At 38.2% G+C, this 26,733-nt stretch overlaps 2 protein-coding genes across 7 annotated transcripts in view; both read right to left on the reverse strand.

The window, feature by feature from the left end:
* Positions 1–14: 14 nt before the first annotated feature.
* MAGOHB (mago homolog B, exon junction complex subunit) lies at positions 15–7,379 on the reverse strand. 2 transcript variants are annotated; one of them, XM_067695693.1, is made up of 6 exons: positions 7,202–7,342; positions 6,591–6,799; positions 4,967–5,025; positions 4,183–4,293; positions 1,820–1,902; positions 15–371 (listed from the first exon to the last, which is right to left on the reverse strand). In XM_067695693.1, exons 3-6 carry the CDS (start codon positions 4,979–4,981, stop codon positions 272–274), a joined length of 309 nt encoding a protein of 102 aa, XP_067551794.1. In that variant the 5' UTR covers positions 4,982–5,025; positions 6,591–6,799; positions 7,202–7,342; the 3' UTR covers positions 15–271. The 2 variants fall into 2 exon arrangements, with proteins under 2 accessions (XP_067551794.1, XP_067551793.1); XM_067695692.1 differs by lacking the exon at positions 6,591–6,799 and having other exon boundaries at positions 7,202–7,379.
* Positions 7,380–12,415: 5,036 nt separating this feature from the next.
* The window catches only part of STYK1 (serine/threonine/tyrosine kinase 1), a 55,480-nt gene continuing 41,162 nt past the window's right edge, over positions 12,416–26,733 (reverse strand). For all 5 annotated transcript variants that reach the window (XM_067695698.1, XM_067695697.1, XM_067695695.1 and 2 more), the window contains 6 exons: positions 26,352–26,533; positions 24,494–24,577; positions 19,892–20,100; positions 18,076–18,116; positions 17,316–17,412; positions 12,416–15,152 (listed from right to left, as the gene is read on the reverse strand). In XM_067695698.1, the coding sequence (XP_067551799.1) occupies positions 14,948–15,152; positions 17,316–17,412; positions 18,076–18,116; positions 19,892–20,100; positions 24,494–24,577; positions 26,352–26,533 (818 nt within the window). In that variant the 3' untranslated portion in view covers positions 12,416–14,947. The remainder of the gene's footprint in view (positions 15,153–17,315; positions 17,413–18,075; positions 18,117–19,891; positions 20,101–24,493; positions 24,578–26,351; positions 26,534–26,733) is intronic.

Genomic DNA, 26,733 nt, shown 5'->3' on the forward strand with positions numbered 1-26,733 from the left:
ATGCACTCTCCATCCAGGCTTTGATATGTTTTATTGGAGCAAAATTTCAATAAAGGTGGTTTTTATTTACAGAATTTAATGTGTGTGGGGACTGTCCAAGCCACTTGGACCCAGGTGAAGATAATCATTAAGCCTGTTTATGTATTCTCTTATTTTCAATTTGCATACAAAAAAAGCTTGCTTCACATTCAAAAAAACCCCAATATCATAAATGGCAAACCCTCCCTCACCCATCCCTTAATTAAATATAAACACAGTTTCAAAAAACAATTTAGATTGGTTTAATCTTGAAATGTAATCCAATAAGACTAAAAACTAAACATTTCAGGTCCTGTACCAAATAGTAAAATACTCGAAGGCCTTCAGGATCCCTAAAATTTAAAAAGATAAAAGTTACTTTTTTCTTCCTAAAATGAGACAACATAATAGTACAAATTAATTCCTAAAACAAAACAAAGACCAAAAACCTAAAACAATTACATTAAAGGAATTTTGAGGAGAAAGAAAGCATTTTCTGATAACTAAAATGGATAACCTGAACAATTCCCATCTCTACCTTTTCTGTAATAAAAAAATACATAAATTTCTTCATCAGTATTCATTTCATATTTAAAGTGTTTATTTCCTTATAAAAAATAACATTATGCATCACAAAAATGTTTAAGGCAAATAAAATTATAAAGATAGAAAAAAGAAACTCAATACTATATAATGTCATTCCTCATGGAATAATTATAAATATTTTGGTATTTCTCTAATATTTTTCATAATTAAAATCATTTACTGTGGCCTTTTAAACATTACTTTTTCCATTACATTAAAAAAAAAAGTCACAAATAATTTTTAATTAATTTAGCAAATCTCTCCTTGTTAGCATTTGGATTTTTTTTTCCAATTATCACTAAGGTTTTAATGAACATCTTTATGAATAATAAAGTTTTTTCATTATTTCAGAGTATTTCCCAGGATAGATGAATGCTCAGAAATGAAATCAGTTGGACAAAGATAAATGAAAAATATTAACAGCTTTTGATGCATATTATCAAATTGCTTTCCAAAAAACACTGTAACAATTTACAATCCCAGTAGGATACAAATGCCACATCCTCACCAACTATGGGAAAACAGATGTGATAGTTTAAAAGTATCTCGCCAGTCTTCATATATGAACATAGCCTTTTGTATCCAGTAGTTATGCATTAATTCCTTTCTCCTTTCCTCTATTGATTATAAAGCGCCTATTGTGTGCCGGGCATTGCACTAACTTTGAGATACGGCAAGGTTCTCAGGGAGCTTACACTGAAACCAGTTAAGCAAACAAATAAATTATTACAATTTAGGGGGATAGGAAAAAGACACTATAAGAACATTTTGAGGGGAAAGAGTGGAAAGAAATAATTGGAGGCAGAGAGATTTTTCAGACAATGGTTATGTGGTACCGCACTTACAGAGCTTGGGAAGACACAGGTAGCTAAAGCCATACTTAAGCTATACTGGGGCTTTTTCCATTTCTTTCAAGTATTAAATCCAAGGAGGAGAATGATGTTATATGGGACTAATAAGGCTGATAAATCCAATAAGGATTTCTTTTAAATTTTGTGATGCTGTGTCCAGATTAAGATTATTTTTGGCAATCAGTAAAATATACTGCTAACTTCTTTGATAACAAGTCTTCACTACTATAAAAATGAGGATTACATATACATAATGAACTGATACAGGTTGCAATTAAAATAATCTTACCAAACTGGCTATGGTGCTAAAATGAGCCCCTCTAATAAATTATGTCAATTTAGTCAAAATGCTTTAACATACTCACTTTGACTGATTGACATCAATAAGAGAACCTATTTTTGATGTGGTAAAAGAAATGTGTTCATCTCCAATTACAATTTCAAGCTCCTGAAAAAAATAAAACAGAGAAATGTAGTTAATATAAAAATCCATCCCACAAGATATATGTATTCTTGCTACCAAGAAGTCCCAATTTTAGCTGCAAGTTTTCTAGCCATCATAGAGGAGGAAAAAAAAAACCAAAAATGAAACGACATGGTAGCTATAAACTATGTAAAATAAAAAAAAAATCTCATCAGCTCCTCAGGTGTCCCCAATATTAGGATGAATCAAGAATTGCTTTCCAGGGACTTCTCTGGTGGCACAGTGGTTAAGAATCCACCTGCCAATGCAGCGGACACAGGTTCGAGCCCTGGTCCGGGAAGATCCCACATGCCGTGGAGCAACTAAGCCCACGCACCACAACTACTGGAGCCCGCGCACCCAGAGCCCGTGCTCCGCAACAAGAGAAGCCACAGCAATGTGAAGCCCGTGAACCACAATGAAAAGTAGCCCCTGCTCGCCGCAACTAGAGAAAGCCCATGCACAGCAACGAAGACCCAGCGCAGCCATAAATAAATAAATAGAAATAAATGCAGATGTTAAAAAAAGAGAGAAATAACCAAAAAAAAGAGAAAAAAAAAAGAATTGCTTTCCACAGATCTCAAAAAGATGATGCTATCAAATGAATGATATACTTACGAGTGACAGAGAAATGTTTCTTATGTGAGTAAAACTAGTAATATGGGTATAAGCCTATTTTTAATATAATAAATACAAACACATTTACCCTTTCTACCAGGCTCTACAAATAAACTGCATATTAATAACAGTACTACTTAGTACCCACTATGTGTCAGGCCTGGTGCTAGGGACTTTACAAACATTCTCTGTAATCCCTCAAATTGGACTAATAAAGCCTACCCTTCTAGGTCAGCTTTATTTGCCTAATTTTACAAATGTGAAATCCAAGACTCATAAAACAGAGGGAAAAAACTGTTGATGTAGAACCACTAGTAAGTGATGGTACTAATATTTGATTCATACTCTTTTGACTTCACAAAACAATTAAAATTAAGAACTAGTAAAACAAATATAACGTAATATAGATATTTCTAGTGTGCCAAAATTAAGTATAAATTTTTCTCCATATTTTATCTGCAAATCTAAAATGAAAAAGTAAGAGGCTATGTCTGTAGTGATTTTTCAGTTTAAATTAACAGATGACCTTAAAGACACTCCTAGCTGTGTATCTGAGCAGAAAATCTAATTATGTACAGTTTATGGCACACACAAAATGGAGAATTAAATAAGACTCTCAAACAATCGTAAAATCTTTGACTTAAAGATCCAACAGACAATTTCTGGAGCATGAGTAATCCTCCCCACTAACCAAAACACATGAACACATCAAGTGGGTAGATGAAAACACTGTTCTCTCCCTGAGTCTAAAGAGATAATAAAAGGTTTGTTGCTATTTTTAATGCAAACGTATATATGTATAAAACAAACAGATCTAAATTTACTTCTTAAAAGTGTTTGCAGTGCATAAAATAAATACTGTTAACTATTACCTTTGCTTTCCTAAATAATATTTCTTTAAAGAGAAGTGTTAAGTTACTGCTACAGAGAGTCAGCATCTATTAGATTTCGCCACATTTTCTTCTAGTCAAAGAAGTTGTTATACAGTATAATCCTCGGGAATATACAAAAGCGAAATTAAATGTTTCTTCCTCCTGGGGTCATATCTCATTTCTCCAACAGGTGAAAAGACCCAATTCAGAAATCAAACTGGCTTTCTACAGAGTGAAATTAGGCCTTCAGAGCTCTTCAGCAGCCCATCGATTTTTCTGAAGGGAATATGAGAGGCAAAGGCAACGGTCAGTTGGAACAAAGAAACCAATCAAATCACTCTCTGGGGCATAAAGATGCAAGTAAGAACTTTCAAAGTTATAAATCTGGCGAAAGTGAATTTTATGTAGTCAATGAGAATTCTAATTCTCAAATTTAACAAACACTTGTGTTTTTTCCTACCTATTTTTATTTCCTAATAAAAGTAATTAACCAATAATAGCAATCATTCATAACACTGTGAAACATCTTAACTTTAGCTGGGGTGGCTGCAGAGAAGACTGTTCAGAAAGATGTCTAAAGTGACTCCTTTACTACTAGGCGGTAGCACAGAAAATGACGCAAAGTGAAATAAAATTATAAAGTATTTACCAGGTGCCTACTAAATGGAAAACCCAAGACTCAATGAGGAGCTATTCTAAATAAACAAGGAGAAACATAATAATTATATTAACAATTTTTAGTATTTATGCAATTAAAGAATTATTAAATACAAACCTGCCGGCCAACCCTGTCAGGGGGAGGCCACAAAGCATCATCCTCTTTTGTAATTTCACTGTCATCAATAATTCTCTTCAGTTCTTCCATTACACTCTTGTGTACATAAGCCTGAAAACAAGTTATAAAAATTTCAGTGTCTATTTCTCAACACAACTCAGAAGGCAATAATAAAACAGAGTTACAAACCCTGAGTATTCAAATAGAATATTAAAGAAAAATTGAATTCTGATTCTAAAAGTACAACATGGGAAAGAATCATTCTTATGATTTTTCTTCACTCTCTTGCCCTTTCCTTTAAAACATATTTTTCCCTCTTCTCAACACCAGCCTCATCTTAAAACCTTGTATTCTGCCTTTGTAACACAGGACTCAAGTACCTCTGAGTGGTCAACACAAAATCTATGAGGTGAACAGTGACAAATACAAATACACAGCACAGTTAGTGCTTTGAACTTTTTCTTATACCTAACTTTTGAGACTTTCATTTAAAATTCATACCGTGTTTAAAACATAATTATTAATTAGTTTTAAATAATGAATAGAGTAAAAAGACAAAGTTAATTATAAAATGAATTAAATGATACACTTGAATGTGGGACTACAACTTAATATATTCAGATTGCTTCTTTTGTTGTTATCGATGCTACAATTAGAAGCCTTTTTCAATCTATACATCGGTTTCTTCTTTACAGCCTTAGATGTACTTTAAATATGTAAAAAAAACACAGACATGAGGGAAACAGGTTTAATATAAAAAATTACACATCTGTAAAAAACTTACCTCCTTTCTGATCATGACATCATTTTTATAATTGCTGTTGTTAGCATATCTAAGTTTTCCTGTGGGAAGTGGAAAAAAATTCAATCTATAACAGCAAAAACTGCTAAAATATAAAGAAATGACATCGTAAGCAATTTTGAAGGTAAAAATCATTTTATACTACTACTTTTATTAATATTTCCTCCCTCCTGGCATAAGATCAATGCTGAACATGTATTTGCTGTTAAGTTGGCTGAAGTTGAAGCCAGTCAACTTTTTAAACTCCATGCCTTCAATACAATTCCATATAATGGGAAGGTTATTTTCAAGGCCCATTTTTCTTAAGCTATGTCATGATCTAGACAGAGAATCTAAAAAAGGAACTAACACTTCTTCTAAAGTTTACATTACATGTCTTATTGGTGCTGAGTTACCCAGAACATTTAATCTAATCTGTAAAACAACCCTAAAAAGTATGTTTTATTCTCTCACGTATTCATAGTTGAGAAAACAGAGTTAAGTAACTTGCCCGGGGTCACACAAGATTTAGACCTAGATCTACCTTCTTCCAATACACATGCTTTCCCCACTACTCCAAAATGTTCTTTTAATTATTTTCCTTCAAATTAATGTATTATGGCAATGATACTGTTTTAGAATTGTAATTAAGAAGCACACAAACTATAACTTCTGAATAAAAATTGACCAGTTTGTTACCTGATCTACAATTAATTTTGATGAATTCCCTAATGTCTGCTTCTCCTCATGGCTGGTCAATTGCCCAGATACAGATGTATTGTGATAATGTGACCCTGATCCTCTAAAATGACAGGTTATCCTAATGAGAAGCCCTTAGGAATCACTGTCTTTGGAACTCATCATTACTTATGGAAAGGTTGTGGAATGGTGTGGTGGCAGATGAGAACCAGTGTTCTGGAATGAAATTTCCTTCATAATCTTAGACTACTTAATTTATGTGACTGGCTAAAAGTGATACAGACAAGCTAAAAGTTGTTCACAGGCAAAGGCCCTGAAAACAGTATCACACAAAGAAAGAACAGATGGAGAATTCAGGTAAACTTGGCTCCTTAGCTAAATTTAGAAAAGACTTGGGGAGAACCAGAGAGGGTAAGGTGATTAAGGTTTCTAAATAATTGCAGAGCCGAAGTTACCTTGACTTCTACATGAAATGTGCGATGTTCCTCCCCTTTCCTAATATGTCATCCTCCCCTAATTTTTCTTTCATGCCTTCACAGAACTTTGTCCAAAGCATGAAGGACAGCACTTAATATCTATACTGCCTTACGGTTAGTTTCATGTCTATGTCACCCACCAAGGTATAACTCCTTGAGGGGAAGTAAAGAGTCTTATGCGTTACTGTCCCTTCAATTTTTGTTTTTACATGTTGCCCAGCACATAATATGCATTCAAAAAAGAAAAGTCTATGCAGTGGGACTGTCGTTGTTACAATAAGAATTCAATATACAGTACAACCATCTAAAGAGAATCAGAGCTGTCCAAAGACAGAATTTGCTGCACTTTTCTTGGGCAGCAGGCAGTTTCACCTCATACGGCTCTCAGCAGTCTGACTCTTTTTTTCCCCTCAGAGACCAAGAAAAAAATCTCCTCTCGTTTCAAGACTCACCTCAACTGTCACCTTCTCTAAAAAGACTGCCGACTCTTTCATGTAGAACTAACCACGCCCCTTCTTTATAGTCTTAATGCATCCTATAGGGAACAACTGTATTTAGGCACCCCAAACACGGCATTACACTCATTTTTCTACACGTGGGGCTCCCCGCTTCAGAGCAGGCCTCATTCGTTTTTCTCGACATTTTGCCTTCCATACAGCGCCTGAATGAATAAAAAAGATGAATGGGCAGTCCGAAATTTACTGTTCACCGGAAGATTTTAAGCATCCATGCGTCCACCGCGTGGTGGAGATGTTCTCACAAACGTTCAGGTATTAGGCAGATAAACTAGAGAGCCTTTAAGGTCCCTTCCGGTGAACTGATGCTAGGATTCTGAACTTTACTATCTGGCAGGATCGGCTTTTCTTAATTAACTGACACCAATTTACTCTTTTATTCACAAAGCCAATGTACGCTTCCCATTTTCCTTAAGCTCCTCGGCCCTACTGAACACTCGCGAGCCCGCGGAGGCGCGCCCACCCACCCCAACTCCTCTGCGGCCTCTCCACGTCGCTTCCCCCTGCTCAGCACCGCGCTTCGTTGCCGCGGCCGCTTTTCTGCTCACCGTCCGGCCGAAACTCAAATTCCAGAAACTCGTGTCCAAACTTGCCCTTGTGCCCTACATAGTAGCGCAGGTAGAAATCGCTGGCCATAGCCATCCTTGTCGCCGAAAAGCCCGCCGAAGGCCCAGCCAACGTGCCGCCGGACGCCTGGCAGTGACGTCAGTCGCGCAGGATAAACGCGTCACTGCGGCATTTCCGCCTCCTGCGACACCCCCCCTCCCCCAGAGGAAAGCGGGAGGGCGGGGACTCGAGTGAGAGGCGTGGAGGCGCGCGGGGAAGGGGCGGGCGGCAACGACCTGAACTTTACTAGGTTGGAAGCGTATTATTTTCAAAATTCAGTAGATCATATTCTATTAGGAAAGCACAGAAGTGTGAAAATATGAAAGCGTTTGTTACGGGCTTGGAGCTAAAGTTTCGCAGTCGCTCTGACTTGTCGGGTCTCTGTCTCTGATTCTCGCGGCATCCGTGAGGTGGGTGTGGCCTTATTCCCCTGATTCGTGGAGTGAGTAAAGCGAAATCCCAGAATCAGAATGGCACCTCGGGAATACAAACCCTTCTCCTGCTAGATTCCTAACACGGGCCTTTCCCCTCGGACAATGATGGCTAGTTATCCGACACCTAGAAGCCAGTAGTAGAGACAAAGTAAAAAGAATTCATCAGACAGGAGGTCTGAAATTTTGAAAGGCACGTTGAAACTGAAAAATCTCTGGCAGTCATGATATAAAAGAATTCCTTTTAATAATAAAACTTATTCAGTAAGGGTTACTCTCTGGTGGCCTCTGGAGTTTTGGCACCTTGACTTAAGATCAAGTGGTTCAGCCCGCGTTTCTTACCAGATAGAATTACATGGGGAAAGGGAAGGAGTGCTCATCTAGGATAGGTTTTGAAGGATGGGGAAAGGCAAGGTGAGCTTTACACAAAGCCTATTGTTCAGATATTATTCATTACCTTTCTTTTACCAACACACAGAATAATCCTGCCTGTTGGATGATTTTAACCTTCAGTGGGATTTGGTAGAAAGAGTGGCAGTCAGAAGACCTGGGATTCGTTCCCATCACGTATCTCTACCTAACCGTGGTTAAGACGCTATCTCTAAGCCTGTTTATTCGTCAGCCAAACGAATAGACTACAATAAACTTTGTCAAGCTCAAAGAATTGTTGAAAAGATCAGATGAGATAATGCATGTCAAATAAGATTTAGAATTTATAAAACATTATATAATGAGTTATAACGGGCATTTCCTACATGCCAGAAATTGTTGGGCACTGGTAATTAAAAAAGAGCCCTTTGCACTTGTAGTCTAGGAAACAAACATGTAGACACATGCCCAAGGAAGCAAATGCTATAAGGAAAAAAAAAATCTTTTTAATGCTGGTAATACAGCAGAGGACACAAATCACTTTACTGGGGAAGCTGAAGAAAGGGGAAGTACCAGGGAAGGCTTGTGACAAGATGTGCTATTTGAGTTGGACCTTGTTGGGTAAATTCAGTATATGTTCAGAGGGATGGAAAAGCAAATAGCCTGAGCAAAGGTGCAGTCGTGTTACAATGCATGCCTTGGGAAAGCCAAGCATTTCAGTATAATTAGAACACAAAGTTCACAGAAGTAGAATAACCAGAAAAGCAGACTGGGCAGGTTATGTTGAGTCTGTATTAGCAATTGTATAACTGTCAATATAGAAAACTATATTAACCATTGTATAAATGTTAATATAGAAAAATTATTCAGTTCCAATATAGGCTGCCATTATGGAAAATATACAAGAAACATAAAGCACCATCCCTCATCACTAGGGTGATGAACCATTCCAGTCTGCCCAGGACCAAGGAGTTTCCTAGGATGTGGGACTTTCCGTCTTAAAACCTGGAACTTCCCAGGCAAACTGGGATACGTCAGTCACTGTACTTACCACAAAAATAATCCACAGAAACTTGATCATAATATTCCATAATATCTCTGAAAATATAGGCAGTAATCCATTTGTTTTTTGTAGGGAGCCTCATGCAATCTTTGGATTTCCTAATGCATTTCCTTCCCATTTTTGGCAAATGTGCCAAGTGTTCACGCTTACCTAGGTAGAGCTACAGGTACCAGGTCTGTGACTGTGTAAATAGAGCTTATGGAATGCACAGGGTTAAGATTTTTATCTGTAACCAATTACTGTCTTTATCCCCTAAAAAGACATCTGAGCTCAAGACTAATCCTCTCTAACCCTATCTGTTTTTAAGATGAAATGTGAAAATATACTTACTCAATCCTTCCTATAATTAACAAAAAAAAAAAAAGAAAGAAAAAAGCCAAACTGTACGTCTCTTGTGTCACCGTAAAGATTGGAAAGTGATAAAGCATTTGTGTATTGTGGTCTTCTTGGATGTTATACACCAGAGCTATGGAAACTTTCTGAATGGCTATTGAGCACCTGAAATGTGGCTGGTGAGACTGAGGAACTGAATTTTTATTTTTAAATATTATTTAATTTGTGTGAACTTAATATTTAAATAGCCAGACATGTCTAGTGGCTATCATTTTGGACAACAAAGTTAAATAAGAACCATTTTATATGCTTTTACATGGGCTGGAAACAGAAAATATTTTTGGAACATTGAGAAATCTCAATCTCAATGGCTGTAGGCTTCAAATTAGGACATACTTACTGGTGACAGCATAGTTTATTTATAAAAATAAATGTTTGGGCTGCTTAAATGAAGCCAAATGAAGAACTATTTCTGCCTTTGCTAATGCAATCTCTCTGTGGTTAGCTTCAAAAACCCTTGTGAAGTAATTAAGAAATAAACATTTCATTTTCCAACTCCAGCTGAAATGAAGGCTTAATGATTTAATCAAATACACATTATTCATTGATAAAATAATGATTTCCCATTGAAGTTTTTAAGTTTATTGCTTTCAACTTCATGATGATGAATCAAGTCAGAGGGCTAGGGTCAGAGATGATTATTTCTTCTAAGTGTTAATTTCATCTTTTAAATATTCTGATGTTTCCTATGTCTAAAATTCTCTCTTCCTTTGATCTCTCATGTCTGCTCTGTCCTCACACCTTTTTTGCCTTTTGCCCCACTATTTAAAATTATCGAATCATTCCTACTTACAATTTCCAGAAATATGTTCTGATTTTCTTGTGATAATTAGAGAAGATAGTTTTGTTTTTTAATTTTTATTTATTTATTTATTTGGCTGCGTTGGGTCTTCGTTGCTGTGCGCAGGCTTTCTCTAGTTGCGGCGAGCAGGGGCTACTCTTCGTTGCAGTGAGCGGGCTTCTCATTGTGGTGACTTCTCTTTGCGGAGCACAGGCTCTAGGTGCACGGGCTTCAGTTGTTGTGGCACGTAGGCTCAGTAGTTGGGGCTTACGGGCTTTAGAGCGCAGCCTCAGTAGTTGTGGCGCACGGGCTTAGTTGTTCCGCGGCATGTGGGATCTTCCCAGACCAGGGCTCGAACCCGTGTTCCCTGCACTGGCAGGCGGATTCTTAACCACTGCGCCACCAGGCAAGCCCAAAGATAGTTGTTGTTTTCATTTGTTTTCTTTATTTTATCAGTAGCTTTTGAATAGTTTTGATTTTGTATTTACAGACAAAAACTGTTAGGGCTAGCTTGTTACATTAAATGGATCAGAGTAGTAAATCAAGAATATTATATGGTCTAAAAAATTATTCTAAGGTAATTGAAATGTTTTTAAATGTCAGAATGACTATGGTCTATTTCAGTCTTCATTCCATCCACCCATCTTTCTCTCTTCCCTTCTGTAGCAGACTTCTCTGTTTTAACCATATATGTCTTTTAAACCAGTGGTCCCCAACCTTTTTGGCACCAGGGACCGGTTTTGTGGAAGACAGCTTTTGCACGGATGCGGGGTTAGGGGATGGTCAGGCGGTAATGCGAGCAGTGCGGAGCGAGGGGGAGCGGCAGATGAAGCTTCGCTGGCTCACCTCCTGCTGTGCGGCCTGGTTCTTAACAGGAACCGCCCCCCCCACCCCCGCCCCGCAGGGGTTGGGGACCGCTGTTTTAAACCACTCAGTGGAGTTACTTTTTTTAATGAGAAAACCACCATCATGCAGAAACACCAAAACTTCCACACCATTGTTTCTCAAATATGTTCATATATGGTGAGTGAGCACTTGAAGCTATTGCTAGATTATTATGACATGATATATTCAATTCCATTATTCAAACTAATAATTTATCGAGCATATGACAATATTATATGCTTCTAACACATAGCATAACCACTAATTCTTATTTCCAATACAAGTAAAACCAGTCTGCTAAATTAAGCATAATAGGTGATTCTCCCAGTCTTCTACTGTATTTGATACACATTTATTTGTTTAAATGAGTCATGGTAGAGCAAATATTTAACAACAGTTGTTACAGCAAGGTTAAGATTTAGAAGATTCTATTCACTAACTTTTTCTTTAGCATGGTGAAAAATATTATTATTCAATTTTAATAGAAAATACCTAAAACTAGTGTTGTGCACGAACATGATTTGAGAACTACTGGTTCAGACTATTCTAAGTTGAATTACATTGTCAAGTTTCAATGAGACGTGGTTTCCAGGTGGGCATTTGCTCAGTTCCTAGCTATTTTGCAATTTTTTTTAACCATAAAGCATAAATTGGAAAAGCAAGACTGGGAGAGGAGGGAATCAAAACAATAAAACAAACCCTAACCTGGATTCAACTTGATTAATGGTAAATATTTTCATTCTTTTTTCCATTCATTAGCTTGGGAATACCTGGTATGGCTGATAAGTCAAAGATGCCAGAAATATAATTCTCCTTTGGAAAAAGCCTGGCCAAGTGAGGGAAAGACCCAGTTTCCTCTGAATAAACAATTACTGTATCCAATGTTCCAGACCTATATCCAGAAAAACAAAGTTTAAAATGGCAATTGTCTGCTTCTTTGCCTCCTACCAAAACAAACATTAACATACAATGTGAGACAACTAGCAAAATATTTTAAAAATAAGATTTATTTCAAGCAACTATACTCCAATAAAATTAAAAAATAATATTTCTTTATTTTACCAATTTTAATTTATATTGCATTTATTTTATACTGTGTATATTTTACATCTATATATAAATTATATAATTTTAGTAGGGTTGAGTGCTCAAAATATTTTTCCTAATAAAGATATGTAATTAAAAAAATGAGGGGCACGAATTTACTACCAAATAAGTGACTTGAAGGCTTGAGTCATTCAGGATTTGTCTTTATTTCTTCCATAGAAGCTAACTTTGAGCTTTGTGTGTGGTATACAATGAATAACTATTTGTAGAATTAATATTTTTTTCCTCTTACATATTTTAAAAGCTGCTCTTTTCCATTGAGTCTATTTTTGTACATGGTGGGGATTTTGAGAAGTATTCCCTCTTGGATCATCTGATCTATTCCCAGACTGTTGGTAGAGTTGATTTTTATTATTCCTAATTTACCCCTGATGGATGAGTGTCGAGTGCTACTTTGAATATCATTGGTAAAGGTGAATTCATTATTTCCCTTGCAAAAAAAAAAAAAATACAGTGTGAAAGAGCAATGCTCAGTTTCATCATGCACCACTCTCCTCCCACTTCACTATACCTCCCTCCCACTAGCCTCCTTGCAGTTCCTCAAACTGAGTTTTTTCTTGCCTCAGAGTTTTCACATACATAATCCTTCAACTGGAACTCTCTTCTCCTCACTGTCAGGCTTACTCACCCATCCCTAAGGTCTCAGTCTAAATGCCATTTTTTCAGGGAGGTCCCCATTTTATACTCCCTTCTACTACCCTATACTTTTTCTTCACAGCACTTATCACAGTTGTAATTAACAAATACCCACATAAATGTGTATATAGTGTCTCTTGCTTTCTAGACTGTAAGCCAAAGCTCTCCATTTCTTTTTATCCAACACCTAGCACAGTGTCTGGCACAGTTGTCCTTAACACTCTATTCTTTGAAAATAGTTGAATAAATAAATAAATATTTTGTAAATTTGACTTAAATGAACAGCTGAGAACAATGAGATCCCATAGGACTTCATCATTTTGTGCTGAGCCATTCTTCCTCCCTTCTCTCTATTGCTGCTTACCACGCATTTAAATTCTGTCTAGTCATTGTGGTATTCCTAGAGGTGCAAGAATCATTATTCAGTTGGGCGACTCCTCATGACTCCATCAGGATTCTAACTTCTGCAAGTTTTTCAACTGCCAGTCATTTTCCTATAGCAGCCTTGGATGTCCCTTCTAGAGCATCCAAGGTATTGTTTAAAATCACAGACCACGTGTTCAACTGAACTGTCATTATCATGATATTTCCAGTATTTTGAACTAGTAGGAGATGCCTGTCATCATCCACACGCTCACACAAAAATTACGACTTCCTCATTTTAGTCAAGTGGTATTTGGACCATCCCATCATCTTTAAGCATGTCCTCCCTTGCAGTGTGACTGACAGACCGAGGTTCTCTTCTTGGCCACCGTAGGTGTTAAATGAAAAAGATATGAAAGATTCTAGGCTAGTAAGGATGAGAGTAAGGAAATTAACATTTATTGAGCACATAGTATGTGCCAGATACGGTACAAATATATCCTCTCATTCAATCCTCATGACAACCCTGTGAGGTAGGTAGTATCCCCTTCTCACGCATGAGGAATCCCTTTTCTGACAAGCTAGATTGCCTCTTGAATTTTTCTGTTGTCATTAGCTTTCATTTATCTACTGTTATTCTCCCTCTTGGAGAGATTTTGGCAACTGTATAACCTGAAAAGCCTACTTTCACTCAATAAATATGAATTTAATGAAATAAGTTTCACAGTAGATCACTGGATGATTGAAAATGGGAAGCTATCATCCTTCCATCTCAGGTTACATCCTTTTCTAGCCCTTTTAAAGACGTCCTTGCCTACTAAGCACTTTTGCTTGACTTCCATATTTCCCATTTATTAAATACACAGTGTATTCATCATCGAACCAATTGACCCTCTGGGCTCAGTCTCCCTAGTCTCATAGGGGCCAGGAAGCCAGACTGTTGAAAAGTACATGTTGAATGTTCTTAATCATGAAATGACCCCGCCAGCTTCTAGTTAAAATAGTACCAACAGGGTTCACCTACCTCAGAATTAGATCAAAGGGGACCATATTTCTCCTATATACACCTTAGGGGGAGCTCAGAAGTCTTCCTTAATCGTTCTCCTTCAGCCCTGCATGAACGGACCAGGAATGAAGTCCTGTGTGTCCTTCCTCCCCCTTCTCTCTGAAGGATGACCTTGGTCCTCATCTATACTCCTGAGCAAGTAGAACCTTCAATTTTCTTCTCATCAACTCCTTTATCAGCTTTCTCTTCCCTCATTTGATTCCAATTTTCTGGACCTTATAATAGTCTAGATAAAAGCATGTTTCAAAGGAAACCAGCCTGTGGTGGGAGGGACCAGCTTATCTGTGCCATGCTGCGACGAACACTGCAGACTTGTAAAACCTCCCTTGCATTGACACGGTCCATCCCATCTACCCTGCATCTTCAGGACTGGGATAACAGAAATGAAACTGTACTTCTCAGTCTCGAGGGTATATGCTGTGTGCAGCCTCATCTAGCATCATTTCAGGTTTCTGGGGAAATATGTAGGGGAAGATGCAGGATCCATGTCCCGTTCCTCCCTTTATGTCCCACTGGAAAGTCTTGTCTCTGTTCTTGGAGGAATTGGTTCCAAGAGTATATGATCTCCCAAAAATGTGTGCTGCCCCAGGATCTTCAAAGGATGCTATAGCTATAGGAGAGACTCTCCACGCTGACGCCTGCCACAGCTGCGTACAATTCAGGCACCACCAATTCTGGTACTTGCAACACAGCCTTGTCATTGGCAGTTCGAGCGGCAGTTTCTAGGCGTGAGTGTAGCTCTCTAAGTGAGGGGCGGCTGTCCTCACTCCAACGCCAGCAGGACTTCATGAGACCGTACCTGAAAGGAAAACAAGAGAAACAAGAGAAACTGTCTCATCTCCTAACAAACCTTAACAAAAGAAACCTATGAGTCTTTAACCTACTTCTCACTGCTGTGTCCCACATGCTTCCCAGAGAATACTGTTCCTTCTCATCCTCCTAATGCTAAGTCTCTTAATATCATCTTCTCAACAGGACCCTTTTTATAAAAGGAATGACTAAATATTTCTTAAACTACAATCAGTATGACAGAACAGGTTTTTTTTCCATTAGATTACCAAAAACTCTTAAGTGTTTTCATCTTACATGTTATTAATCTGCATCATTCCAAACCATTGCTATAACTTATCTACCAGTATGAGCTACATTACAGCAAGGAAAATAAGAAGGTATGGAATAATACGATTCATACTCATTTCAGATAATGTAATTAGATGGTTCCTTCCTTTAATCCAGGTCATTTCCCCTCTTTATTACTTAGCTTCTCTAGGAAATTGCCTTAATCGAGATAGAAGTACTTACCACCTTTAATCTGTCTTTGCTTCAATCCAGTTTCTAGAGAATTTACAACATAGCCTGTTTTCAAACACTCTTCATCAAATCTCATTCCTGAACCTACAGTGATTTACCACTGCTCACCATATAAAGTCAACATACCACCCCCTAGCTTCTTAACATATAGTTCTTGCCTAACTGAAGCCCTCTCCTCCTGACAAGTCAGTGTCTTGCTATGCCCTAGATGTGGTTAGTAACACCCAACTCTGTCTTTGCTCATGCTCTGCCCAATTCCTTGAATATCCTTTCCTACAGATTTAAGTCTCAATTCCTTTCCTTATAAACCTCAGCATGCACTGTGTTTCCCACACTCTTTAATGTTGTACGATGAGACTTTGTAGAAAATGCTATTTTAATAATACTGCTAATGTTTTACCAAGAACTTACTTATTATAAACGGCATGGTAGGGGAACTTAGCATGCATTATTTCATTGTAGCCTCACAATAATTTTGAGGTAGGATTATCATTATACCTATTTTAAAATAAGTACACAACGCACAGTAAAGTAGTAGGACTAGGACTGAACGTGTGTCTTTCTGACTCTGTGAGATGAATCTGAGCTTTTGACCATTCTACTTATTGCCTCAAATTTTATGTTGATTTTCATGTTGTTTCTGACATCCTTCTTCAAGACCAGGTACTTTATCAGTTAAATGTCTCTCCCCAGTATCAAGGACAGCCTTTTATACACATAAAGCCTATGAGAAATATTTGTCAACAACTCCATTCTAGTATACCCAGCCAGTATCACTATACTGTGTGTATGTGTGTGTATTACACATAAAAATATATGTCAACAGTTATGATATTTAACAGTTTTAACATGCTTGATGCTGTAACTGTTTAATGTTGGGAAACCCAGGTGCTGGAAATTTACCCTTTCAGTGCTGAAAAATTTACAAAATAGCAACAACTTTAATAGAAATGTATATTAATATATTAACTCCTGTCTTCTTAAAAATAATTTAACCTTTTCTTATGTTCTATAACAACCTTTTTTTGTACTTTATTGGTTATAAAATTCTGAATGTAATTTTGAATTTTTCCATTTTCTGCCTCTACGTTAGTTCACCAACTGTCCCTTTCTGCTGACAATTTGATATCCTCCTCCTCCTGCCTCATTTCTTCTCACCCCCACTTTTGGTTGGCTTCCAACATGCTTAGAACTGGGAAAACAGATAATCAATATGTTTTTAAGTTAAATATTAAATAGGAACCAGTGAGTAACTGTAGTGCAATGGATTTTATGACAACTATATTAGAACTGAAGCCAGTAGTCTCTAACTGAGACTGACATTTAAATAGATAAAACACTACTGTATTTGCATTGGATTTGGTCTATTTTAAAAGCTTCCAGAAGAACTAAGCTTTAACAATGTTAGCAAACTTAAATTTCTAACATAGTACTCAGTGGTTGCCTCAATATTTTGTGTGTGTGTATGTATACACACATACATATGATATACATATACGTGTACATCGTATATGTGAGCAGATGTGTTTTACTGCAGAGGTTTGGTTTAGGGTTGTACATTAGCACACAAAGGACAGCTGAGGGTCATCTGAGCCACTTTGAAAGGAGCACGACTGATGAAGAGCAAAAAAAGATTTTAAAAACCATTTACATGGTGTGTGTGCAGCTACTGGGTCTCTTCATGATTTTCCTTCTTTGGAGATGCTGTAGTATGCTGGTAGGAGGAATTTCAGGATATGGAGGTGCCCCTGTTGGTATGGAAAGAATGAGAGTAGTAAGAGAACTTAAGGGTCCTCAGAATATAAAGTATAACTAACACTACTCTCCATCCACCTGGGCTAATTACCTGCAAAAGTATAGCCATAGAAAAACTAATAGATATAATTGCTCCCTGGTGATCAAGTAAGGATATAGCTTAGAGAATTTTGGAAAAAAAGAGATGGGGGTGGGTACTGATAACTTAGCAGAACGTTGAGTGTTTAGGAAAGTAACAAAATAAAGCAAAGTGAGACATAAGATAATCTGCCCTCTGCTTCCCAAACATGAGAAGGTGCTATAGTTTCTCCATCAAGTGGATTAATAAATCTAAAGACAATATTTTTATGTTTATGCAAGATCATCCTTGGAATCATCCTTGGATTTTAATACCTCCCATGGAATTTGTAAAGTGTTGAGGGAAAGAAAGAGAAAGAAAGCAAAAGAAAGTTAAAAACAGAAGAGGGAAGGAGAGAGAGAGGCAGGGAATCAAGACATTACAAGACTATCTCAAAAATCAGGATTCTATGTCAACTCAGTTCAACCTTCAGAGATTGTACCGAAACCCCTTCTCATAGCAAATGTCATCCACCACCCAAATAAACATCCTTGTATATTTTTGTATAGGTGCACACTACTTTGGGGATCCTCCTCACCTAGAGTCACCATCTCGTAGAGCAGTATCCCAAAAGACCAGCTGTAAAAGAAACAAGGCCATGGATTTAATTTCTATTTCTGCCTTTCGTAAAGACAGCTCACTTAAGTACCAGAGGCCTTCAGTAAGAACCCCATTACAAAGGCAATGAAAGGGAATCAAGGGTGACTGATACAATAAGCAATGAGGTAGTGCCATTAGAAAGCATTTCTGTCCAATCCCCTTAGAATCTAATCTATTTGAGTACTGAATTTATGTCTCCTTTTTTCTATATTACACATTAATAGATATTTACCATTATTTGCTAAATTGTGAGTGTTTGTGCAAACATGCAAACATATTCACCCAAACATACAGAAATTCCCCTCTGCATCTTTTTCATCCTTTCCATTTCTCCCTGCTGAAATTCTAGCCTTTATTCTTAGCTCAAGGCCAAGCAAGTTTTATCATTTATCTACTATTTCCTCAGTAGATCTAATTGCCCAAACCTAGGAAAAATATTAACATAACAAGTTTTATACATAATTGGAGTAGGCATTTGCCTAAGCAATATGATTCAAGAGATGTATATTTCACTATTCTATAATATCATCATTAAATGAGCAATATTTCCCAGTTAAGCCCTCAAAGCTCCCAGACCTCTATTTAAAAGGAGATGTCAGCGAAACAGCAATGAAATAAAAAAGCAGTCTTCTGGGGACTTCCCTGGAGGGCCAGTGGTTAAGACGCTGCACTTCCATTGCAGGGGGGCATGGGTTCTATCCCTGGTCAGGGAACTAAGCTCCCACATGCCGCACGGCACAGCCAAAAAATAAATAAATAAAATTAAAAAGCAGTCTTTTAATTGACTGACCACATCAACTGATGTTCTAAATTTCCCCCGCAACTCATAACATTCATGGCTAGTAAGATACTCTATATTATGTTTATGTGCTCCTCCGAGCAGTTGAGTTATATGGCTACCAAAAGTCAATCGCAGTTCTTTACAATCCTGTTTATGCCAATCCTACATGTAACTGTAATTATGTAATTAAATATTACGTAAGCTGATTAAATATACATGCCCAAAGCATTAGCTCCCTGAAAACTAGATTGAATGCTCTGAAAATATTCTGTAAAACCAAGCTGCTAAAAAGAAAGTGTTGTCACATTGCGTGGGTGAGACAACTGTAGAAAACTGGGAAAAAATTAACGAAGTGTCTGTAGTCAAACTGCGTCACAAGCGTTTTCAAGTTTCCCACTCTATTTAGAGTCATCCCAAACGGAAACTCAAAAGTAATTCATTATGGATGCTACTTATACAAGAAACACAACACGTAACTTCATTTAGCACAGCAGGTCTATCCCCTTGGCCCTCCTCCAAAAGACTGATAATTAAATATCTATTTATATGTTTTAAGTTAAAATAAATTGAGTATACACACACATAGGTACTTATTTTAATAAGTCCTAGTTTAACTAAACTTTTGATTAAGAGGACCTACCTCTTTCAGATAAAACTAGATACACAGATAAAACTCCACCAGATTAAGTCCTCAGATACTAGCATGAATAATCTATTCACTTTTTTTCTCTCCTAATTAAGGTTTCTAATCTAACACAGAGGGAATACTTCAAAAGGCACTAAAAGGATTGCAGGCAGATGCCAAGTAGGAGCTCTGCCACATAACACGCATTTTTGCTTGAGAGGCTGACTTCTCAGTAGACATTTCATGTGGAGACATAATTGACAATAGACCCAGTCATGTTCATGAGCTGGAGGACACCTGGGTCGAGAAAGGAAGAAATCCATAGGGCAGGGCAGGAACAAACCATACATGTCTCCTTTGATGCCAGCTGGTCTCAGCAGAAGCCGTTCTGGGGCGAGCCACTTGAGAGGTACGATGCGAGTAGACGAGATGGCCCCTCGGGAGTGGACTTCATAAGCCAGGCCCAGTCCGCAGAGCTTAGCAGTGAGATCACACTGGATCAGGATATTCCTGGCTGCCACATCCCCATGGAACAGATGCTTATCCTGGAGAAATTCCTGTCAACATGAGATCAAAGATGGATCAGCTCTCTGAGGTCATGGCTTAGGTCACAGATAAAGAGAAACAAACCCTTGAAAAGAAAAGTATATTTTCTACTCTGAACAAGCCTCATTAATAATGACATATCGCTTCCAAGTATTTATTAATTTTTTAATTAATTTTTATTTATTTATTTTTGGCTGTGTTGGATCTTGGTTGCTACACGCGGACTTTCTCTAGTTGCACCGAGCAGGGGCTTACTGTGGTGGCTTCTCTTGTTGCAGAGCACGGGATCTAGGCACGCGGGCTTCAGTAGTTGTGGCACGCGGGCTCAGTAGTTGTGGCTCTTGCGGCATGCGGGCTTAGTTGCTCCACAGCATGTGGGATCTTCCTGGACCAGGGATGGAACCTGTGTCCCCTGCATTGGCAGGCAGATTCCTAACTACTGTGCCACCAGGGAAGTCCGGCTTCCAAGTATTTATAATGAATCAGACATGTTTGCATTGTGTTTAAGATTAGCAAACTGATACAAATACTTCATTCCTTTTTTAAAAAAATTAAAAGACTTTTTTTTTAAAGAGTTGTTTTAAGTTGACAGCAAAATTGAGTGGAAAATCCATAGCACTCCCACATCCCTTCCCTCCCACTTCATAGTCTCCTCTATTATTAACAACTAGCATCAGTGTGATACATTTGTTGCAACTGATGAACTGATACTGATACACTATTTTCAACTGAAGTCCAGAGTTTACTTCAGGGTTCACTTTTCGCATTGTACATTCTCTGGGGTTTGACAAATGATTTACACATTTTGGATACGTTGATATACCCTTATATTTTTGAAGACACATGTATTAGTAAATACACTAGCTTTGCTTTAAAACAAACAAATAAAGCTTAGCAAACAGCAAATAATCCAAATAACATTTGTACTGGGTTTGGAAATTATAATCTCCTACTCTGACCCTGACCCTGGCCTGATTTTCCTCTCAGATAGGACCCAGCTAGACAAGGGGAAGGAGAGTAGGTTTCAAGTTTCTAGCAGCAGTCTCCCAAACAGGGTAATATATACATAGCAAAGTTGAGTGTCATAATAATAAATTTATATACAGTTTTACATCATCTCATTTTGTCCCTAAAATAACTAGATGAGGTGAGTTAGGGAAGTAACTTTCAGATAAATCTAAATGATTATATAAGGTCACACTGGTACTAAGTGGTAGTGACCAGAACCCAGTATTCTAATTCATAGGAAGTACTACAAATTCTACTAATACTTTTCAGGCCAGGCTGCAAACCAGAATTGCCTGAGAGATTTATAAATTCATAAGGTTTTCTCTCCGGATTTACTTAACCAAAATCTAGGAAGAGGGACCTGATAACCTATCTTTTTAAGAGGTATCAAAATGATTATAGCACAGCCAAGAAGACATTTGAGAACCACTGCACCTGAATGACACTGATGTGTTGAAATCATTTCCCCCAACATCAAGGTGTTCAAGGCATACAGAGATGCTGAAAAACTATACATGACTGAAGCGCTAGAGACTGAGGTCTATGATTACTAAACAAGAATGGTGTGAAAAAATAAAAGGTGAAGGTGGTAATTTCCAGTCATTGATGGTGAAGCAAACAGTGACTAGCAGGGATTTTTTGGTTTTTTGGTTTTTTGTCTCAGGTGAGGTCTCAGAACAAAGATATTATACTGTAATGAGAAGAATTGAAGAATGTACTGATCTTGAGGTTGTTAAAAGTTAGAAAAAATAGTATGTTATTGCCTTATACCTGGTAACCTTGGGCTCTCAGGAATGCTCCAGTGTGATCACTGCATCTCTATGGGGCACCCCTGCAATTATGGTTCAGAATACAAGGTAAGCCCTGTCCTGATACCCTAACTTTTTATTGAAGTATAGTTGATTTACAGTGTTGTGTTAGTTTCAGATGTACAGCAAAGTGATTCAGATATATATGTATATATATATGTATATGTGTATATATATATATACACATATACATATATATATATTCTTTTTCAGATTCTTTTCCATTATAGGTTATTACAAGATATTGAATATAGTTCCCTGTGGTATACAGTAGGTCCTTGTTGTTTATCTGTTTTATATATGGTGTGTATCTGTTAATCCCAAGCTCCTCACTTATCCCTCCTCTCCCCTTTCCCCTCTGGTAATCATAAGTTTGTTTTCAATGCTGTGAGTCTATTTCTGTTTTTTAAATAGTTCATTTGTCCTGATACCCTAACTTTTTTTTTTTTTTTTTTTTGCGGTACGCAGACCTCTCACTGCTGTGGCCTCTCCCGTTGTGGAGCACAGGCTCCAGACGCGCAGGCTCAGCAGCCATGGCTCATGGGCCCAGCCGCTCCGCGGCATGTGGGATCCTCCCGGACCGGGGCACGAACCCGTGTCCCCTGCATCGGCAGGCGGACTCTCAACCACTGCACCACCAGGGAAGCCCCTGATACCCTAACTTTATCAAGGAAATATACCAACTAGGCCATCCAAACACCATAGTTAACATTTATTTGTATGATGTGCTCTCTCCCTTGCTCCATGAGAACTTCAACTAACTTTTTCTCACTTCATCACCTCTTTTTTCCTAAGCTTTCTCTGATTCCTTTTATATCTCTTGTATATTTCATACCTCAAGGTAGCAAGATATATCAAATACTAAAATAGTAGCTTCACAGAGCCCTGATTTTCCGTAACTAATTTTAAACACAATTATCTAAATAATTTCATAGGAATAGTCATCTAAATTTCCTGAGTAATTCTGGTAAAGGTAACTTTTTTTTTTCTTAAACCTTGAGTTCTTTCTCTTCCCTGTTTATTTAGGTTAGTTTAAAATAAAGAAATGCTCTCACCTCTGCCCCTTCTTTTTTATTCCTCCTTTTCCCCTTGTTCCTTCTTCTTTTTAAAGTATCTGTAACTCCTATCACATTCAGTATCGAAGCAAATCTACAACCTAACATGTTCTGAACTAGTATTTCTTGTTTTACAGGTATAAATTATAAGCTTCCTTCTGGTTCTGTAGCCTTTCACCCATTCAGTTTCTATTCCCATTTCTTCTCCCAACTTGCTTCCCCTTTCCCCTTTTACATCTGTTATGTTAACATTAGTATATATCTGGAAGTATGTGGACATACAGCTCTTGGCCCTGGTTTTTTACCCTTAAGACTGAGAAAGCTTTTAAAACCCTTCCTGTTCCTTCTTTTTTTAAAAAAAAAAATAATAAATTTATTTCTTTTTGGCTGCGTTGGGTCTTCATTGTTGCACCTGGGCTTTCTCTAGTTGCTGCAAGCAGGGGCTACTCTTCATTGTGATGCACAGGCCTCTCATCGCGGTGGTGTCTCCTGTTGGGGAGCGCAGACTCAAGGCGCACGGGCTTCAGTAGTTGTGGCATGCAGGCTCAGTAGATGTGGCTCATGGGCTCTAGAGCACAGGCTCAGTAATTGTGGCACACGGGCTTAGTTGCTCCGTGGCATGTGGGATCTTCCCAGGGCTCGAACCTGTGTCCCTTGCATTGGCAAGCGGATTCCCAACCACTGCGCCACCAGGGAAGCCCCCTGTTCATTCTAAAAACCCTAAATTGGGACTTCCCTGGTGGCACAGTGGTTGAGACTCTGTGCTCCCAATGCAGGGGGCCTGGGTTTGATCCCTAGTCCGGGAACTAGATCCCACATGCATGCTGCAACTAAGAGTTCGCATGCCACAACTAAGGAGCTGCAACTAAGGAGCCTGCCTGCTGCAATGAAGAAGCCCAGGGCTTCCCTGGTGGCGCAGTGGTTGAGAATCTGCCTGCTAATGCAGGGGACATGGGTTCGACCCCTGGTCTGGGAGGATCCCACATGCCATGGAGCAACTAGGCCCGTGAGCCACAACTACTGAGCCTGCGCGTCTGGAGCCTGTGCTCTGCAACAAGAAAGGCCGCGATAGTGAGAGGCCCCCGCACCACGATGAAGAGTGGCCCCCGCTTGCCACAACTAGAGAAAGCCCTCGCACAGAAACGAAGACGCAACACAGCAAAAATAAATTAATAAACTCCTACCCCCAACATCTTCTTTAAAAAAACGCAACTAAGAAGCCAGTGAGCTACAACTAAGGAGCCCCCCTGCCACAACTAAGACCCGATGCAACCAAATAAATAAATATTAAAAAAACACTTTAAACTGACTACTTTCTTCCTAGAATTACCAATCCTGAATTATATTATCTAAATAATTTCATGAAAGAATTGAAAACAATTTATTGGTGCTTGAGTTTCCGTCCCCTAACTTCCATCTGATTTCCTTTATAATATATACCCCATTTGAGAGCATAACTGAGAAATATGACATTAAATACCAAGCTAACAAGAAAAATCACTGCCATCTGTTGTCATTTCTCCAAGCCTTACCACAGCCAAAAGGACCTGCTTCCCTATGTGATATATTTGTTTTTCTGTGAGGTCATACGGAAGGCCATCCATGGTCATCACATCCTAAATAGATAGAGAAAAAAGCAGTATATCAAAATGACATGAACAGATCTGAAAGAAAAGCTAGGGGCAGAGATATTCTTAAATGCAGTTATCAAAGCTAAGGAAAATACACAAAAATATAAGGACTATAAGATTCAAGGACAGATGATATGAGAGATTCTCAGATATGCAGAGAAGTACCATGATTTATTGGACCAGAAAAACAGTAAAGAATGTAGGTGAATAGCAGAATGAAGAACAGAATAGCAGGTAAGAAAGACAAGTATATATAAGACTATCCATTGGATAAAGCAGCAATCTTCCTAGGGCAGAACATGTGTGTGTGTGTGTGTGTGTGTGAGAGAGAGACAGAGAGAGAGAGAGAGAGAGACAGACAGAGAGAGAGAGAGAGATTAATTAAGCACATTAACTCAACACATCTTGACTGAATGCCTACTATGTGCCAGATTCCATCTTAGGACCTCAGAATACAAAAGTGAGCAAAATAAATATGTCTACGCCTTCTGGAGCTTATACTGTGGCAAACACATGTGAATCAAAATAAAATAATCACACATAAATACATGGTTACATATCTATAAGTGCCATGAAAGAAATGTAAAAGAGATCATATGATGGTGGAGGAAAGAGAGCTCATTCAGTTGGAGAAGCAAGGAAAGCTCTTGACGAGATCCGAAGAGTGAGTGGCCATTGACCCTACAAAGAAGGGAAAGGGAGAGAAGTCTGGTGTAATGAGAAAAGCATGTGAAAACAATCTGAAATAGAGAGGCATGCAGTCTGAAAAATAAAAAGAAACACGTGAGGTTAGGGCACAGACCAAGTGACAGATGGATAACCTCTTAAAAAGTTTAAAATCTCATGATGTGCACATTGTCCTATTTGCATCACTGGGTGGAAGAAGTCAACAAGGTCTCTTTTTCATACACATTTAGTAATACAATGATCAGCCTACCTAGGAGGCTTGATTAATATTGAACTTTGTTCAGCAGCAAGTGACGAGCTAACTAGGAAAACACGGAGCACTTCAGAAAGAGGAGTAGATAGAGAAGTGGTGAAATTGTAAGGAGTAGGACTTGCACTTTAGCCTGGAAATTTCTGAACATTTAAATTTTTCAAAATATGAATCGGAGATATACAAACTTGCAGGCTGAAATTCTCCTTAACTCAGCCTCGGCACACTAGGGTGATGTTACAGAATGGAAAATATACTTGACACTAACAACAAAATGATTACTAACAGTAGTTAGGTTGTTATGCAATTATCATTAAAACAGCTACCATTTTGAGTGCTTAATATGTTCCAATCACTATGTTTTTACAGACATAATTTCCTTGAATTTTAATAAGTATTTATTATTACTCCCACTTTACAGATTCCAAAAACTCAGACTCAGAGAGGTGATTTGCCCAAAGTCACGTAGCTTGTAGGAGATGGAGCCCAAAGTCCATTCTCTAAATCTGCACTGCCCAATATGGTAGCCATTACCCACATATGCCTATTTAAACATATATTATTTAAAATTAAATAAATTTGAAAATTCAGTTTCTTAATCATATCAGCCTCATTTCAAGGGTTCTGTAGCCACATGTGATTAGTGGCTACCATATTGGACAGAGCAGATATTCCATCATCACTAAAAATTCTATTGGTTGGTGATAATCACTCTGTTATGCTATTATAATGTCTCTCTCATTTGTCAGGCTAATTGACATGTGAACAGCTAATAAGCCAGGTCATGCCCTTCCTTCCCAACACCTCTACCCTACCACTTACCCGGCGACAGGTCCAGAGAAAGCTGAGCAGGTCCCCCTGGGCCACATCCTCCAACACCATATAGAGCGGCAGCCCTTCTGTGCAGCAGCCTTCCAGCTGTACCAGGTTCTTGTGCTTCCCCAGGTACTGATAGAACTGGATTTGCCCTAAGAACTCCTGCACCTCTTGGAGCCCAGCTGGTTCTGTGGAGGACAGAAGAACCATGGGGAGTGAGCAGTCAGAGTATCACCAATAAAATGGGGGCTCAAGTCAGGAAGCAACCTCAGATGATAAATTTCAAGGCTCCAAAGGGGAGTGAGTGTAGACAAAAGGTAAAAAGAAAGAGAATCAATTAGAAGATGATCTTCAATGTCACTGATCTTTTGTCAAAGGTAACATAGAA

The sequence above is a fragment of the Pseudorca crassidens genome, chromosome 11 (genome assembly GCF_039906515.1).
Source record: "Pseudorca crassidens isolate mPseCra1 chromosome 11, mPseCra1.hap1, whole genome shotgun sequence".
Classification (NCBI taxonomy): Eukaryota; Metazoa; Chordata; class Mammalia; order Artiodactyla; family Delphinidae; genus Pseudorca; species Pseudorca crassidens.

Bases quoted from the DNA above. Each gene is read 5' to 3' on its own strand.
- MAGOHB (XM_067695692.1), bottom strand. From the start codon at position 7,295: ATGGCTATGGCCAGCGATTTCTACCTGCGCTACTATGTAGGGCACAAG. The intron at 4,294-4,966 runs GTAAGTTTTTTA...ACTTGTTTTCAG, and splicing joins ATGTCATGATCAGAAAGGAG to GCTTATGTACACAAGAGTGT. The intron at 372-1,819 runs GTGAGTATGTTA...TTTAAATTTTAG, and splicing joins ATTGATGTCAATCAGTCAAA to GGATCCTGAAGGCCTTCGAG.